This window comes from Ranitomeya imitator, chromosome 6 (genome assembly GCF_032444005.1).
Source record: "Ranitomeya imitator isolate aRanImi1 chromosome 6, aRanImi1.pri, whole genome shotgun sequence".
Taxonomy (NCBI): Eukaryota; Metazoa; Chordata; class Amphibia; order Anura; family Dendrobatidae; genus Ranitomeya; species Ranitomeya imitator.
The window spans coordinates 416305754-416324448 of record NC_091287.1 but is presented as its reverse complement, the minus strand read 5'-3'; the positions used below and the strand labels follow the sequence as shown (position 1 = coordinate 416324448).

Sequence of the window (18695 nt, the reverse complement as noted above, 5' to 3'; positions counted from 1 at the left end):
CAGACCATTCCATCAAAGTCTGTGCTTCAAAACGTCACTCCTTCCTTTTGGAGCTCAGCAGTGTATTCAAATCGCAATTTTCCCACCACGTATGGGGTAACATGCACAACAAATTTCCATTTTCTCAACATTTTTGTGGGAACATTTTTTTTAAAATTTTTACGGCTCAACATTGTAAACTTCTATGAAGCACCTGGAGGTTTAATGTGATCACCACACATCTAGATAAACTTCTTGAGGGTTTAGTTTCTAAAATGAGGCGATTTGTGGGGAGTCTCTACTGTTTAGGCATATTACGGACTCCCCAAATACCACATGGCATCCTCCATCAATAACAACCAATTTTGCATTTCAAAAGTGAAATGGTGCTCCTTCCCAGGACTGCTGTTCTCCCAAACAGTAGTTTTCCCCCACATGTGGAGTATTTGCGTATTCAGGAGAAATTGCACTACAACTTTTGGGGTCCATTATATCCTGTTAACCCTGTGAAAATTAAAAAATGGGGTTAAACAAAATTTTTGCTGGAAAAATGTGATTTTTTTTTATTTTGATGGCTCAATGTTATAAAATTCTGTGAAACACCTGGAGGGAGCTTGTTTACAAAATTATGTCATATGTGTAGGGTTTCCACTGTTTAGGCACCTCAGGGGCTTTCCAAATGCAACATGGCGTTCACTATCAATTCCAGCCAATTTTGAGTTCCAAAAGTCAAATGGAACTTGTGATGACACAACATTTTATTTTAAGACCACCATGTGTGAACGTAATGATACGAGTCAGTTCTCGTCAATTACTTGTGGAGTTTCTTCACAAGGAAAACATGGACTCTGCTCTGAGGAAACCCGATGATACAAAGTTTTGTTCTCATGAAGGCGAGACCTCTTACATTTGTGAATGTGCTTAAAAACATGCTAATGGACTGTCCCTGATAAGTGGAGAAGGATGACCAGAATCCTATCACGTCTGGCTAATTAAGATGGGGGAGCAATGTGATGACACAGCATTTTATCTTAATTAACCAGACGTTTATTTTCAGCAAGCCAGGAGGAATAGACTGTTACCTATATGTTGACTTTTGAATTAATGTGTCTGTTCTTCAGTTGGTCAAGAACCATACACTGTTGTCATATGAGTCTTAAATGTTGATACTTGATATTTTGAATGGGATCCACCGGTCACCTGGCTCCATGGAGATATTTGGACAAGCCAAGATGTGACTTGATGATGGGTCCCACCAGTTTCCTGGCCTTGTACCTGAATGGACTGTCAGCTTCCTAAGCTTGTCGTTACCTCCTCTCTGTGCGTGATGCAAGTGGGGGTAGTCAGCCCAGGAAGCTCTGAAGTCACAGCTGCTCTTATCCCAGAGAGTCAGCGGAAGGGTGAGACTAATTTTACACCATCTTGGGTATTTTGCTGGGACTGTTCTATGTGTTATTTGCCTGTGTTGTGGTTCAATAAAGTATTACAACACTGTTTCACCCTTACTCTATGTTGTCTTAATAGTATTACACCCAGGGTAAAAAGAGTGGGCATTCGATGGGATGCGCCCTGGTCCATGCAGTTTCGGATAGCAGACTGGAACACCCGCTGACCCCCAGAGTGCTCCTTCCATTCTGAGCTTTGCAGTGCACCGAAAGTAGTTTTCCACCACATATAGGCTTTTGCATACTCAGGAGAAATTGGATGTACCAACAAATTGTATGGTACATTTTCTCCTATCCTTGCAAAAATGAAAAATTTAGGACTAAAGTAATATTTTTTTCTTCAAAAGATGTAAAATTTGTATTTTCAAATTGTGAAATTTTCTACATTTTTGTCAAATTTCCAATATTTTCAGAAATAAACACAAAAATTATCGGCCTAAATTTACCACTAACATGAAGTACAATATGTCACTAAAAAGCAGTCTCAGAATCACTAGGATCTGTTGAAGCGTTCCAAACTTATCACTTCATAAAGTGATACTGGTTTGAATTGAAAAATTGGCTGCACCAGGAAGGTGAAAACAGGCTTCGGGACAAAGGGGTTAAACATCTAACTTTTTTATTTTCTTGAGTTAATTCATTTTTATTTAATATTTTTATTAAGTGTATTAATTTATTTACTTTTTATATCTTTGTGGCTCAGAGTAGAAACACGGTTACATATTCCCTGCAAAGCCTTTTATATAGGTTATTAAAGGGGTTGTCCACTACTTGCAACACACCTTTTGAATTGCTATATTCCCCTCGTATCAACCAAAAACAGTCTGCACCCACATCCAGTAGTGGCGCTGTTTTTTTTTTTTTTTTTAGTGGTGAAGGCATTGACTCTCCTGGGGCTCACAAGACATTATGCCTTGTGAGCCCTGCAGCCAGTAAGTGGCCGGTACACTCTCACTTACCGTATATACTCGAGTATAAGCCAACCCGAGTATAAGCTGAGACCCCTAATTTTGCCATAAAAAAACTAAGAAAATTTATTGACTCGAGTTATAAGCCTAGGGTGGCAAATGCAGCAGCTACTGGTAAATTTCAAAAATCAAAATAGATAGCAATAAAAGTAAAATTAATTGCGAAATCAGTAGGTTAATTGTTTTGGAATATCTATATTGAATCAGGAGGCCTGTATAATGGCTAAGGGGGTGCGCTAAGGGGGTCAGGTGCTGGAGTCGCCGCTGGCTCAGGACACCGGCACTTGCGACATTTACCTGTCCCCATTCCACCGCCGTGCGCCGCTGTGTCTTCAGTCTCTGCAGTGACTGTTCAGGCAGAGAGCGTGCACTAACCACATCATCGTGCCCTTTGACCTGAACATCACAGCCAGAGGACGCGGAAGACAGTGCGGCGGTGGAACGGGGACAGGTGAATATATCATGACTCACTCTCCCCCGTCATACTCACCCTCCTTGCGCAGTCTCTGCACTTCCCTGCTTCTCCGTTGTCCCGGGGCAGCAGCTCTTCCTGTGTTCAGCTTTCACATGGTACCGCTCATTAAAGTAATGAATATGTGCTCCGCCTATGGGAGTGGAGTCATGTCCATATTCATGATGTGACCGTTGAACACAGGAAGAGCTGCAGGTGCCAGAGACCATCAGATAAGCAGGAAAGTGCAGCGACTGCGCCGGGAGCAAGTGAGTATATGTGACAGCCGCCATTCCTGCCGCTTCCCTTCTGTCCTACGCCACCGACATTTCATTGGGCGTTTTCCTAATATATACACCTAAATCTTCTTCCATATCTAATTACGTACATTAGACTACCTTCCAAAGCTCGACAATTAAATCTAATTATTAGATGCTGACGCCATTGTTGGACAGGTCCATAGAATACCACAACATAGGACCTGCTCTTTTCTGATAACTTACATCTACCGTGAAACTAGCAGTCGGCTTACTGAAGAAGGTCAAATGTTTGACCGAAACGTTTAAATTGGACTGCAATCCAAGTAATAAATACCTTTTGTTCAAATTTCATCACTTACTATCTGTTGAGTGCCAAGTTATTTATTTATTCTGCTTACTGGTGTGGGAAACCTATCTTGAGCACCGACACAGCAGTGCCACGATATATTTCACTACCACTCCTGGTTTTGGCTTACAGATACTGAGGTAAAGTACCAACCGAATCCTGAACGTGGCCTAATGGTGGCGCACATGTGACGCCCCAGGGTCCTGGTTGTCACAGTGGCATTGCTTTCCTCATGGGGAGAGTGATGTCACACTTGGAAGCGATGAAGGATTCCTTTTGACAGGTAATCAGCGCATACAACACCATTCTGACTCCAGGCCACCCGACTTCAGGGGAGCTGCTTTCTCTGGTCGGGAGGAGGAGTTAGTTGCTAGGCAGTTGGGAAGAGATGACAGTTGGCAGCAGACAGTGAAGGAGCACAGAAGGACTTAGGAGATAGAGGAGGGCTGAGACTGGAGGGCTGCGACTGGACCTCTCTAAGCTGAGCGCAGAAACTGGGCACAGGGAGCCCGAGGTTGCGAGGAACTACAGGTCCCACGGCAGAACCGGAGGGCAGGAAACTAAAACGGACTTGCCCACATAACACCTGAGGTACAGTAGCAATCAGAGCCCGGAGTCACCGTGGATAGAGACCCCAAACAGACGGCTCAAGTTGCCTACCGTGCAGGTACTGTCCCTGGACAGGGGAAAAAGAGGACCTTGTTAGACAACTACAGGCAGCAAGGGACCACAGACCAGCGCTAGAAGGAAGGCTCCCAAACTGACCTGTCAAAGGGATTTCCACTTGTCCTCAGGCTGCCTGGACTCCCATCTTTACCTGTTGCCGGTACCCTGGACTGAAGCTGCTTAACACCAGTAAACCAGGTAAAGACTGCAACCCTGTGTCCTCCATTTATTTGCCGGCATTAACCATCCCTGCCAAATACACCCGGGAGCCCTGGGGCTATCGCTTCACCTGTTCTTCCCTGACGAAGCCTGGTCCGCCGGGCGATACGCGTAGGGCATCACCTCACAAGGTTGTATCTTTGTGGGAGGTTATCTCCCGTTTACCTTCTGTGACCCAGTGATTTCACCATATATAGGTTTCCCATTAGCCATTGTTTGGGCTCGCCTCTTTTTACTTCTGCTTGGGACATATTGTTGTGCCTACTATTGTTTTGTTGGCCTGGCACTGTGTGCATCCTGGCTTACTATTTTGGCACCGTCCCGCTATTTACAATTTTGCGCTGTACCCCATGAGCCATTTGGGTTAATTTTGGGTTACCTTATTACACTGTATTATGGTCCATTTTTCCTGTGTGTTTTTGATGGTGCTTATATGTTTTTAATTATGTTTTTATTGTTTATGGTGTTTTTTCTTTGATCTGTCAATAAAATCAGCTTGTATTTTATGTATTTTGTTGCTCGTTAATTGCAGGTGTGCGACTTGTTGCAGTAATGCTTTTCTCTTTGGATTCTCACCTGTGGGAAGCGACACCATCTTTGCTGCAGCACCATCGCCCCCAGAGGACCCCTTTAAGCAGCGTCGGTCACCTCTGACCGAGAACCACAGGTGGAGTCACAAACTTTCATTATTTCCACAACCCCTTTAAACACCGTCCCTTTTACTTGGGCGCCCAGGGCCACTGACCGGGTTTCTGCCACTGTGACCACCCCTTTAATTGCGACCGGACCCGGTACAGAGTACCCCACTGCCCTGACGGGCGACTCACACACATGCAAATATTTTTTTTAAGGGTTGTGTGGCCTAAAAAAATAGATGTGTCTTAATAGAAAAATAGAAGTACTAGTTACGAATATAAATTAATTAAAAAGATAACGTGTCAGTCGCAAAAGCTACAAAGGTCAATGTTTCCTGAGTCATTACATGAGTCATTACATGACTAGCGCTATGTGGGTTATTTTATTAGCTAAGCCAGCCCCTTTCTGTCTATGAATCAGTTAGGAGAGAGATGGGGCTGGCTTAGATACTTACATCAGCCAGTTCCCTTCACAAATCACATGCCATCACAATAAACACTCTAATGTGTTAATCCCGAGCCTGAAGTGGAGCTGCTAAGACCGGCACTGATAGCTTGAGCAGGTATGATCTAACTATATAAAGCGCTTTCTCCACATGATTAGGCTGCTGTTTTTAATGAAAAAAACTGGTTAGACATGCACATTGCATCATTAACAATGCACTGGGGACAGCTTACATGCTAAAAAACACATGACAGGTTGCCTTTAAGTATTCACTATACATAAAAGTGAAATGTGGCGCAAATCTGCATCTTAAAGGGAACCTGTCACCCCCAAAATCAAAAGTGAGCTGCGGCCAACAGCATCAGGGGCTTATCTACAGCATTCTGTAATGCTGTAGATAAGCCCCCGATGTATCCTGAAACATAAGAGAAAGAGGTTAGATTATACTCACCTGGGCGGTCCCGCTGTGGTCCGGTCCGGGGCCTCCCATCTTCTTACAATGACATCCTCTTCTTGTCTTCACGCTCCGGCTCAGACGTACTTTGTCTGCCCTGTTGAGGGCAGAGTAAAGTACTGCAGTGCGCAGGCGCCGGGAAAGGTTAGAGAGGCCCGGAGCCTGTGCACTGCAGTACTTTGCTCTGCCCTCAACAGGGCACACAAATTACGCCTGCGCCGGAGCGTGAAGACAAGAAGAGGACGTCATCCTATGAAGATGGGAGGCCCCGGACCGCGACGCCCATCGGACCGGGACCGCCCCTGGCTGAGTATAATCTAACCTCTGTTTCTCATCTTTCAGAATGCTGTAGATAAGCCCCTGATGCTGGCGGGCTTAGCTCACCTTTGATTTTGAGGGCGACAGGTTCCCTTTAAACACAAATATGTAGCAAACAGGTTAAAATAAAAATAAATTAATAATGCATTTTATTGGCCAAGAAAAGGCCTCAGTGACGCATAAATTAAAAAAACACCTATAAAACATAAGACATTCCTCAAAGAGAGAATGAAACTTCCATCCGGTGTGACAACGAGAAGACAGTTTGTAATAAAGACAGGCACAACACGCTGTCACACTACATAATGCTACGACTTCGCCTCTGAAAATACGTTTTAATATTTCAAGACTTGAAAGCGTCTTTGGCTTGTCATGTGCAGTTCAGTATTACAGATGACATATTAAGTCAAAGAACCAGTCAGTATTTCTGAGCACTTACACTAAAGGTGCTGGATAGATAAAACACACACTGCTCGGAGGATTGGGCAGCGTCGGAGCAGTGGCATGGTCGGGTCACCTATATCTATACGTCAATGGCAATGTAAGGCAGACCAGAAGAAAAATAGGTCACAAAACAAACAAAACAGCAGCAGAAAAGAAATCCAGAAAGCCGCTCTTTTATTCATGCACATGGTGAAATCACAAAACAAACTTATAGAAAACAAATATGTTCCAAGTACAAAAAAAACACAAACAAAAGCCATAAACTTAATGGAAAACAAATGATTATTCTTCTCAACTGCAGAGTGGTAACAAAACAAGACAATGGGTCAAATGTACTAAAGGGTTTCTGCCTACACACTTTGGCAAAAAATGTGCCGAAATCTCGAGTACAATACCACATTGAGTTTTAGACCTTTTTGTATTGTCGACGCTTTTTAGCCTCATTCAACAAGGGCTTCACGAAGGCAGTTTTTGCTCTATGTTCCCCACAAATATTTACTTTTATAAAGTCTCTGATGGCATTAAACTCAGGATGCCATTGAGAACAACATTGAGACATACAGGTCCTCCTGTATTTGAAGAGTGAAGATGTAATTAGAGAGTTGTGAAGAACCAACAAACCAATGACTATATACTATTGTGTTCTCGGGTTTCCCCAGAATTCTGGCTTCATCAGGGACTATGAGTCATAACCCTATAGCCCATGATGGTTTTAATTTTTTTTTCCATTCCCACTGTTACTTACCCCTGCAACGCTGTCTCTCCATTACTGCCCCCCAGTTATTGTTGGTATGGCTGCAGTATTGAAATCATCACAACTACAACCAGTGACCACTACACCCAATCACTGGGCTCACTGGTTTATACCTTCTAAAATCGGCATAGCAAAAAAGGTTTGTTTTCCATTTTCACACAGACAAAGCTTGTGGAATAAGCAAAAAAATGAATGCAGGAAAAACCCTTTATCGACAAAGACCTATTTGGGGCTTTAATGGACACAAAAATTTCAATTATATATGATCTTTGGGCATTGTGGGAGAAACCTATTAAGTGCCCCTTTTATGGTCTGGAGGATTTAATAGTGTGATCAAATCTCTTCACATACCCAAATATCTAGTCTAAGGCCGGGGTCACACTTGTGAGTGTGATGTGAGAAACTCACACGAGTCTCGCCTCAATACCCGGCACTGCCGCCGGCGCTCGGGACCGGAGCGGGCGGCTCCACGTATTTCTATGTAGCTGAATGCTCCGGTCCCAAGTGTCGGCGGCAGTGCTGGGTATTGAGGCGAGAGACTTGCATGAGTTTCTCACATCACACTCACAAGTGTGACCCCGGCCTAAAGCAGTAAACACTACACATGGAGGAAGGGGCGCAGTAATAGAACCTCTCCTTAAGTGTGGACGGGGACATATACCGTGAGAGAGGAGGAAGGGGAATCACGCTAGAGCCCTGCCATCTCACCAGAAAAAGAGGCTAATCCAAAACATGGGAGAAAATGAGGATCAAAAAGAAATATTTTGAAGAAAGGAAAATATCTAATTATTCAGGTTATGATTAATATTACACTACATTTATTATACATATACATCTGCGCAAAGAAGAACGACCATTATAGGATATAATAGAAAAATGCTTCAAGCACTCCTGATAACATCTAGCTCAGGAAAAGATGGTGAAGTCCAATACAACGTAACCTTTAATGTGCATTTTAGAGACAAGTTCACCAAGCTTGGTAAAGTAATTTAGAGAGATGGATGGAGAGAGCTTGGCCACCTACTTACTCTCAGGTCATGGATTTAGACTGTGACTTTTATAAAAAAAAAAAAAAAAAAAACAACCAGACACCTTTTTACATTGTGTCAACAAAATGTAAGAAATGAAACCAATTCTACCTGCTTTAGTGCCTTTTTGGTGTGCTGCTGGAAGGAAGACACAAGCTTGCTCTGCACTCGGTTGGAAGATGCTTCTTCAGTAACTTGCTTCGGGCACACTGTGCAAAAAGAGATCAAAGCAAAGGGTCATTTTTAACTAGAAACTAACACAAAAGGTAAAAAAAAGACAAAGAATGAAATAGAAGCTTTACAAGAATGATCACAAAGCCCCCAAAAACAATATAAATATAAATATATATATATATATATATATATATATATATATATATATATATATATTTTCATTCATCTCCCTATTTCATTACCATCGGCAGTGTTATGTGGACAGGAAGACTATTACACTCTGCATCTGCTAGGATCTAACAGGCTTTAGGCTATGGTGGAGCAGGAGGCTATTGTTAGGCCTCTGGTTATCCACCCAGAGATCGCCTTGCAGGGAGCTGATGGAGTAACAGAGGGAGCTTTAGTCTCCTGCCAGCCACACTGCTCACTCCTTGGTGTTGATTATGTGTTTTTTTTGTGTTTGTATGTTTTAGAGAGAGGAGTGAGCGAGGTCAAAGGAAGGGTGCCACTTGATTAGGATTTGGGGGGGAAATACAGTACTGCGATTTCACATCTTACTAGAATATGGTACGCTACATAACAACGTGAAAACATGGTGGTGTGATACGAAGCGGTTAAGAGAAATTATTTTCCTGTATATTTATACAGTTTAGTGTATGCAGCACATGTAATCTGTAGTGCATGTTCCGTAATTAGCCCAGTTGTTCCCTGGCAGACCCCAGTTATCTCTCTGAAACATGGCATCTTCTCAATGGCTCTACAGCAGCTGGTGAAATGCCAACGCTCACTCGAGTAATGCTACAAGCTGCAGCGACTGAACAAGCAGCGCTAGGAGGAGGAAGGAGCAGCAATCAGCCGCTGCTATCATACATACATAGCCTTAGTGACAGAGGACAGTAAGAGGGGAGTTACAGAGCAGGTACAAAGACCGCTCTGCACTGCCGATCTGCCAAGGGTCCTCTTTGCAATGGCTCTTTTCGAGGTACAATATCGTGAATCTCTTTTTCCCAAACTTAGTCAATACTAAATTAGTGCCATGAAAAAGATTAAATCTATGTTGCCGCAAAATGTGTATTTTCACAAGATTTGGGGGCAAAAAAAATGCTACTAACTTTTTCAACCTTTGTGAAATTATCAGTTATTAGGATGACACTGCAACTAGAGAACCGGTCCATACACAATGTTATCTATTCATCCTTTACTTACTACTTACCAGGTTAAAATAAGATCATTAGTTAAAGCGATATGGTCATATCATTTCTTCATAAATTTACAGTACATGTGAAGGTAACAAACATCTTATTAAATAAAAATGCCTTTTTTCCACTTATCAGACTTCTCTAAACTCACTGCTTAAATCGGTCTTTAATAAATACAGGGTTTGTACTCCCTGAGGGATCAGATTGCAGTTGCTGCCTATACAAGTCTATGGAGAGGGAGGACAGAGGAGCAAAGAGGAATAGAGGCAGAGACACAGACAGAGAAGACTGCTCATAACTGCAGATGCAAATCATAAAATAGTCCGACAGCTAATCTGAAAAAGTCACCTAAAATCACTGGTATACTTTCATGTGTTATTGTGTACTTAATCCGCACAAGGGCATTTGAAATACTATAAAGTGCAATGGTCATTGTCACAACCCTTATCTCATCTCTGACAAATACTTTTGAACAATATTACAGATACACTGTTTAGATAAATTAATAAGACTATCAAGCACAGTGCCTAAGGGTACCGTCACACAGTGCAATTTTCATCGCTACGACGGTACGATCCGTGACGCTCCAGCTTCGTAACAATATCGCTCCAGCGTCGTAGACTGCTGTCACACTTTGCAATCTACGACGCTGGAGCGATAATTTCATGACGTATGTGCGATGTAGAAGCCGTTGGTTACTATGCGCACATCGTATACGATATATGTTACACCATGCAATCATGCCGCCACAGCGGGACACTAGACGACGAAAGAAAGTTTCAAACGATCTGCTACGACGTACGATTCTCAGCGGGGTCCCTGATCGCAGGAGCGTGTCAGACACTGCGATCTCGTAACTATATCGCTCGAACGTCACGAATCGTGCCGTCGTAGCGATCAAAATTGCACTGTGTGACGGTACCCTTAAAGGGTTTTTCTCACGAACAAACTTTAATCAATAGCTCTTGGAATAATAATAAATTCAATTGGATGAGTTAAAAATATATTCCTGTGCTGAGATAATCTTATAAATGTCCAAAGATGAGAAGAAATAAGGGCACTCACCAATCTTCACAGGATTCGATACTTTATTGACAAAATCTTCACATAAAAATCATGGCCGGAACCTACAGCGGTACAGCTAGTGTGAGCAGGGGAGCGTCTAGTCCAGACGCTCCCCTGCTCACACTAGCTGTACCGCTGTAGGTTCCGGCCATGATTTTTATGTGAAGATTTTGTCAATAAAGTATCGAATCCTGTGAAGATTGGTGAGTGCCCTTATTTCTTCTCATCTATGGACTATATGGTTTTCTTGTAAAAGGAGCACCCGAGTCAGGAGGTCGATAGCTGTGGTTCTTTGTGTCTGATCAGCACGCTGTCTATATCGGTGGAGACTCGATGCTGTGGACAAGCTGTGCCACCCGTAATTTTTCTTTATTTGAATCTTATAAATGTGCCCCTGCTGTGTACTGTGTAATGGCCGTGTCTGACCGTGCGGAGCTGCGCCACTTCATGGATGGCACATACCATACCTCCTGACCAGGGGAGGAAGCATAAATCACTTCTAATAAGAGAGTATACGGACACAACAGCAGGGGCTCATAGCTGCCACATTCTGAGGTAATAAAGCAGGAGCGAGTGTTTTTGCCACGTCTACAGCCCTCTGACATCATAATCAAGTCAGAGAGGTGGGAGCTCTGGTCGCCACTGAACTTATGTGTCACCGAATTGATTTATGTTTAGTTCACTGGACTGGTGACAGACCATAAACACTCACTATTGTGAAGAAACAGACAGGGAAATATATTACCTCAGAAAGTAGCAGCTCTAAGCTCCTGCTGGTTCTTAACTGTATACTCACTTATCATAAGTGACTTATGCTCACCCCTCCCAGACCAGAAGTTGTGGTATGCACTGATCATGAACTGGAGCAGCTCTGCATGGATGAACACAGCCATTACACAGTACACAGCAGGGGCACAGTTATAAGATTATCTCAACACAGAAACATTTTCATTTTAACACATCAAAATTGTGATTGATGGATTAAATAAGCTTTGTTAATGGGGAAAAACACCCTGTAAATGGATGTACACATAAATGGTCAAAATTCATAAGCTGGATAGGTAGGTCTTACTCTGTTTATAGGGTGCATGAAAAACTATATACATCTGAATGTTAGGCTAGGTTCACATTAGTGTTTCTGTGTGCAGCGTATCTGCATGCGCAAATACATGACAAAATGCATGCAAACGCATGACAAAATGCATGCAAAAGCATGCTTAAGCCTCCGCATCATTTTATGCATGAAGCAAAAAAAAGCTGTGTGTGCATGCGTTTAAATGCCTTTTGGCATGCATTTGCATTGTTTATGCGCATGGTGGTGGCGGTGACATCATTTCCTGGACATGCGCAGTCTTAAGTATGCATGCGTACGCATGTCCTTGCGTACCAATGCGTTCCCATAGACCAGGGGTCCCCAACTCCAGTCCTCAAGGCCCACCAACATGTCATGTTTTCAGGATTTCCTTAGTCTTGCCCAGGTAATAATTGCATCACCTGTGCAATGCAAAGGAAATCCTGAAAACATGACCTGTTGGTGGGCCTTGAGGACTGGAGTTGGGGACCCCTGCCATAGACAGTAATGTGTTTTTTTATGCACTCATCTGCAATCGGACAATTGCGCAATATTTGACGCATTAAAAAAGGCAACATGTTGCGTTTGCCGGACATCGCTAAACGGCGCATGCGTACGCATCCGCAAGCGAACGCATGACCCTGCTTACACCATGTTAAAGATATGTACGCATGATGCATGCGTATGTATGCGGATCATACGCTGCGCACAGAAACGCTAATGTGGACCCGGCCTTAGTCATCAATCTAATTTGGGTCAATGAAGGTTTCAATACAAAGCAAGAAGTCCAGCAAACATCTGCTGAGGTGAAGAGCATAATTTGTAAAGAACAAAATTTTACATAGAAACAAACTAAAGAAATAAATAAAAAAGTGAATTGAACGGATAGCAAGCGATACATGCAAAAGAACATGAAACAGGAGGTAAGAGATAAAACCGGGAAGGTCAATAACTGGTTGGGGCCTCACCTTCATTTTCTTCTCCATTGCTGCTTGCCTCAGCCATTTCAGTCCCATCACACTCCGACTCACAACCTATTTCCAGTGTTTCATCAACCGGGCAAGTAGACTCCTCTTTCTGATGACACAAAGCAATGGCAGAAACGTATATATTTTTTTTTAGCATTAACTTGTGATTCACCAGGTTATACTGACCTGGTCGTAAAAAATTGCCAGATATTTTAGTTTTATGTTGCTAATTAAATTATGGTTATATTATGATTGCATGCTTTTATAAAACAGTGGCTATCTCCGCTCTAAATTTAGAAATAATCAATGTAAAACCATGACATTTGCAGTTTCAAAAAGTAATACATTCGACATTACAAAAGACACTGAGAAGAAGGACTAAGAGCAGGATAATACTGCATTGTAAAGTGAATAATGCAGGGTTACATAAGCAGCACTGACATTTTTCATTCACTTAATCCATCCTGGCAGTATAATATCGCTCACTGTTTACAGCCTTTAGTAAAAAGCATAGCAGAAGGTATGAATGGATGGCATGTGACCCACTCTGAAGCTTCACATACAGTCCCTATACAGATCAGGCACAATCTGATGGAATGTCAAAAATAGAAGAAGAAACTACTTACTTTGAGAGCATAAAGTCCTGATTTCCCTGGGATTTTGAAGAAGGTCCCATCGCCCACACGAGTGTTAGTATGAAGCATGGCATTTAGACAAGCCAATGGAGAAGTACCGCTACAATGTGAGATAACAATAAAACACGCATGAAAATGAGTGTAACAACACGTGAGCCTGACCACATCTAACAATGCCTCCTCTCCCTATGGCTTTTTTTCTCTTCCTTTTTCTGCTCATGCTTCTCTTTAGAGAAATTCTTCTGAGCCTGAGAGCATCTACATTACAATAAAGGGTCCAGCAATCCTAATCAAATGCATCTGCTCCATAAGCTTCGGGGGAAATCTGGGCAAAGTAATTATGTTTTTCCATTGAAAAAAAAAGGGAAAAGGAAAAAAAAAAAAAAAAAAAAAAAAAACAGCAAAACTAAAAGGGTAAAAAAAATAAAATTAAAAAAAAATCCAAAAATGTCAGTAAAATCGTTTGCTAAATGACAGAGGAGAGGCGTAGTTTTGGAAATGTTGCAGAGAATGTTTCCGATGCACATGAATGATCAGAAGAGAGAGAAAAAAAAAGTGCACCATGTTCAATAGCAGCTGTGACCCAGAGGATGAAAGACAACAAAGGCGTAGTGAGAAAAGGCCCACAAGAATCAAGTGGGTAGGTTTCTGGACTCTGGATGGAGGTGGGAGTCAAAATGAAGTTGCCGTCTGGATTTTGCAAGCTCAAGATGGTCTAGTGTGATGGATGTGCAGGAATGTCAATTATATCAAGTGGAAGGACTAAGGAGAGATAATAACCACTTTATATGTGAGTGGGAGCTGCAAAGCCCAATAATGGAAACACGGACAAATAAGGGGGCAATCACAATAAATCAAATCACCGAGAAGTGAAAAAGGAAACCCCTGGAGCGTAATATTCCAGCAGGTAGTATGAACTACAGTGTGGTACATAACCAGCTCAACAATAAAACACACAAGTCACATCCCATTAATACATTTAACCCCTTAGTGACCGAGCCAAATTTTTGAAATCTGACCAGTGTCACTTTATGTGGTAATAACTCTGCAACGCTTCAACAAATCCCAGTGATTTTGAGATTGTTTTTTCGTGACACATTATACTTTATGATAATGGTAAATTTAGTTCAACATTTTTGTGTTTATTTATAAAAAATATAAAAAATTTGAGGAAAATGTAAAAAAATTAGCAATTTTCTAAATTTGAATGATTATCCCTTTAATCCAGATAGTCATACAACAGCAAACCATTAATAAATAACATTTCCCACATGTCTGCTTTACATCAGCACCATTTGTAAAATGTTATTTTATTTTGTTAGCATTGTAGGAGGTTTAAAAATGTAGCAGCAATTTTTCATTTTTTCAAAGAAATTTACCACATTTATTTTTTTAGTGACTTATCCATGTTTGAAGTGACTTTAGGGCTCCCATATATTGGGAAACCCCCAAACGTGATACCATTTTAAAAACAGCACCCCTAAAAATATTGAAAACTGCTGTCAGGTAGTTTATTAACCCTTCAGGTGCTTTACAGGAATTAATGCAAAGTGGCATGACAGAAATGAAAATGTGTATTTTTACCACCTAAATGTTGCTAACTTCTAAACAGATTACTATAGCCGTCAGACTCTAAGGCCTCTATTTGGTCATGAATTGCCATCGCAAACATCAGGACAACAAAATCATGATATAAGGGCACCAATTGGGATAAAGAAGAAGCCCCCACACTCTGTTGACCATTTATAATGATGTAGTCACTATTGACAGCAGCATCTAAGGGGTTAAACAGATTTGGACGGTGCAAATACTGATCGTGGCTGATACAGCAAGTTGTCAGCTATAGTGTACAACCAACAGATGCTGGATTGTCATCTGTATGGGGAGGCTATTCTCTTATATCTCAGGTCAGTTAAAAGACGTATTGGTGGTCATTAAGGGGTTAAATATAAAAGGTGAGAAATTGAAATAATCCAGGATTAAAATGACAAAAACGACAATTTGGAAGTACAACAATCTGGTGAGACTACATGACCTTCATCTGTCCTTGACATAAAACTTGGTAAAACGGATTGTCCACTACTTGGTCGACCCTTTCTTAAATACTATATAACTCCTTATAAAATAAAAGACACCTTATACTCACCTGCCGTACGGGGTGTCCTGAGGGCATTTTTAGGCCACGGGAGCCCTGCAGACAATCAGCAGTCGCTAATGGGCTGCAGTGCGCACATCTTCCCTGGACGTCAGAAGTGGGTGCAAATGGAGAGCGCAGAAGTTTGTAGCAGCCGCTGATTGGTGCAGGGCTCACGTGCACAATAATGTCACTAAAAAAAGAAAGGGGCATTCAGCTAACCACTTATGTATTAGACTAGATGGTGGCCCGATTCTAACGCATCGAGTATTCTAGAATATGTATGTATGTATATAGCAGCCACATAGTATATAGCACAGGCCACGTAGTATATAGCAGCAACGCGGTATCTAACACAGCCCATGTAGTATTTAGCAGTGTGGGCACCATATCCCTGTTAAAAAAAATAAAATAAAAAATAGTTATATACTCACCCGGCGGGATCCAGCGTAGATCCAGCAAACCTCTGGCGATGCACGCGCGGCTGCCGCCATCTTGCGTTCCCGGGATGCGTTGCGAAATTACCCAGATCACTTAGCGGTCTCGCGAGACCGCTTAGTCTTCTGGGTAATTTCGCAATGCATCTCTGGGACCAGAAGCTGGCGGCAGGCGCGAGCGCATCGTCGTACTAAGGAAGGTGAGAATAGCAGGTTTTTTGTTTGTTTTTTTTATTATTTTTAACATTAGATCTTTTTACTATTGATGCTGCATAGGCAGCATCAATAGTAAAAAAGTTGGTCACACAGGGATAATAGCAGCGTTAACGGACTGCGTTACACCACATCATAACGTGGTCCGCTAATGCTGCCATTAACCCTGTGTGAGCGGTGACTGGAGGGAAGTATGGAGCGGGCGCCGGGCACTGACTGCGGGGGAGTATGGAGCGGGCGCCGGGCACTGACTGCGGGGAGTATGGAGCGGGCATTTTTCCGCCGGACTGTACCCGTCGCTGATTGGTCGTGGCTTGGATTTCCATGACAGAGGCCGCGACCAATGAATATCCGTGACAGACGGACAGACAGACGTGACCCTTAGACAATTATATGGTAGATGAGCATCCCATGACACTTCCAGGGTAGATGGTGTGGTCTGGGTGGGGTGCACTGGTCTGGCTTCCAGTTCACATAGCTCTCAATGGGCCAAAAAGGAATGTTCTCAGCACCAAAGGTACGTAGGAGGAACGTTTGGAGAGTGGGAGAAAACCGGAGAACCCGGAGGAAACCCACACAAACACAGGGAGAACATACAAACTCCTTACAGATGATGTCTTTCGTGGGATTTGAACCCAGGACCCCATGGGTAAATACAACATTTTAACTACTTTACTTAGGTGCTGGAGAACATCCCCTTTTGGCCCATTGAGTACAATAATGTGACAAATCTCGGGACACCCCGTATGGACATCGCTCAGATGGAACTGGCATGGGAGAGGAGTATAGGATACTTTTATTTTACATGCGGCAATATAGATTTAAAGCAACACTCTGGCCATTTTGTTTTACATTTCACTGCCAGAGTGGGATCACTAATGTCTGTCCTCTGCCCCTAGTAAAATACTTATCTCTTCCTAGCGCCACTCCAGCCCCTTGCCGCCATATTGTGACTGCAGCTTTCGATTGTTAGAGGTAACGGTCACAAGCTCTCAATGTAAGTCTATGAGATCCTCATCCTGGCGTTCATAAGGTTACATTCAGAAAACACTTCTGATACGCCCAGCAAGCACTGGAGAGATCTGGCATGTCACAAAAAAAAAAAAACCTAAAAAAAAAACCACACCACCAGAGTGGTGCTTTAAACAATGGTTGTCCAAGTAGTGTAGAACCCCTTTAACAATGAGCAGGAGACTAAGGTAAACTGAGAAAGCCCAGTTGTTTGGGTGATGATGATAGGCAACAAAACAAAAAAGGCCAAATATCCCCAGCAATCACACTGATCAGATCAAAACGGATCGGCACGGTGCAGAGAAGAGGACTAGCAGCTGGCCGCCTTTCCTGCCAGGTCATCCCTTATTCAGAAAAAGCTGGTGATATTATTTGTACATGCATCGTAAAAAAAATATGTTGTAGAAAGAAGCTGTGGGGGAAAACACAATAGTGTTGCTTCAAGGTAGTTCAATGAGGGCTTTTTTATTCAGACTAAGTGTTTCAACACCGTACGAGCGGCTCTTATGTAAAAAATAAAAATCATAGTATTTCATGACTTGAAGAAGACGCCAGTACGGGGATGAAACGCGTAGTCTGAATAGAAGAGCCCTCACTGAGCTACCTTGCAGCTTTTATTCCCTATACTTTAAGTGTACATTTTTAGAGGAGGTGGGAAAAAATATTTCGATAAAGGTCTCATTAGTGAGATTCTGATATGGAAAGAAAACAAGAATAAAAATATATATAAATACGGTAATAACACCACACCCCCTGAGGAAGCGACATTGAGGCGAAACGCTCGCTGGGGATCACGGCCAAGGTGCAGGCAGGAATAATACAATGAGTAAATATCTTATATGAATTTACTTTTGTCAAAACATACTATGTCTGAGTATAGACCTTGAAAAGAAATACGACTATTGACAACATTCATGATTAAAACCTCATTACACTAATGCCATTTATAAGTTGTCCAAGCGGGCAACATTGTGTATCGATAATGGACTTATATGGGTCCTTCGAGAATACGGTAAGTGTCTTTTGCATCTTTTACGTCCAAATTTATGTATAACATAAAACAAACTTTTGCTCTGCTTGATTAATATAAAATTAATTGTACTCTGACCCAATCCTAGAAATACATATTGTAACTTTTCAGGAATACAGACTCTGGTTCTCCCCATTTGTCAAGAATAAAAATATATATAGTAAACAACAATGAAAACACAAACCACAAAACATGACATATTAAGGCAGTCAATGCAGAATATACACGCTTCCACTAAGCAGAGGTGGATCCCTAATGAATACTCCCAATGAGTTATTAGAAGGAAATGTCATCACATAGGGCAGCGTATATTCATTATATCATTCTGAAAAGATTTGTGTAACA

At 42.1% G+C, this 18695-nt stretch overlaps 1 protein-coding gene across 1 annotated transcript in view; it reads right to left on the bottom strand.

The window, feature by feature from the left end:
• Positions 1–18695, bottom strand: part of ASXL3 (ASXL transcriptional regulator 3) — a 186867-nt gene that overhangs the window by 106541 nt on the left and 61631 nt on the right. Inside the window, exons 4-6 of the mRNA XM_069731268.1 lie at positions 13517–13625; positions 12891–12999; positions 8524–8621 (exon numbers count right to left, since the gene is read on the bottom strand). Coding sequence (XP_069587369.1) covers positions 8524–8621; positions 12891–12999; positions 13517–13625 — 316 coding nt within the window. The remainder of the gene's footprint in view (positions 1–8523; positions 8622–12890; positions 13000–13516; positions 13626–18695) is intronic.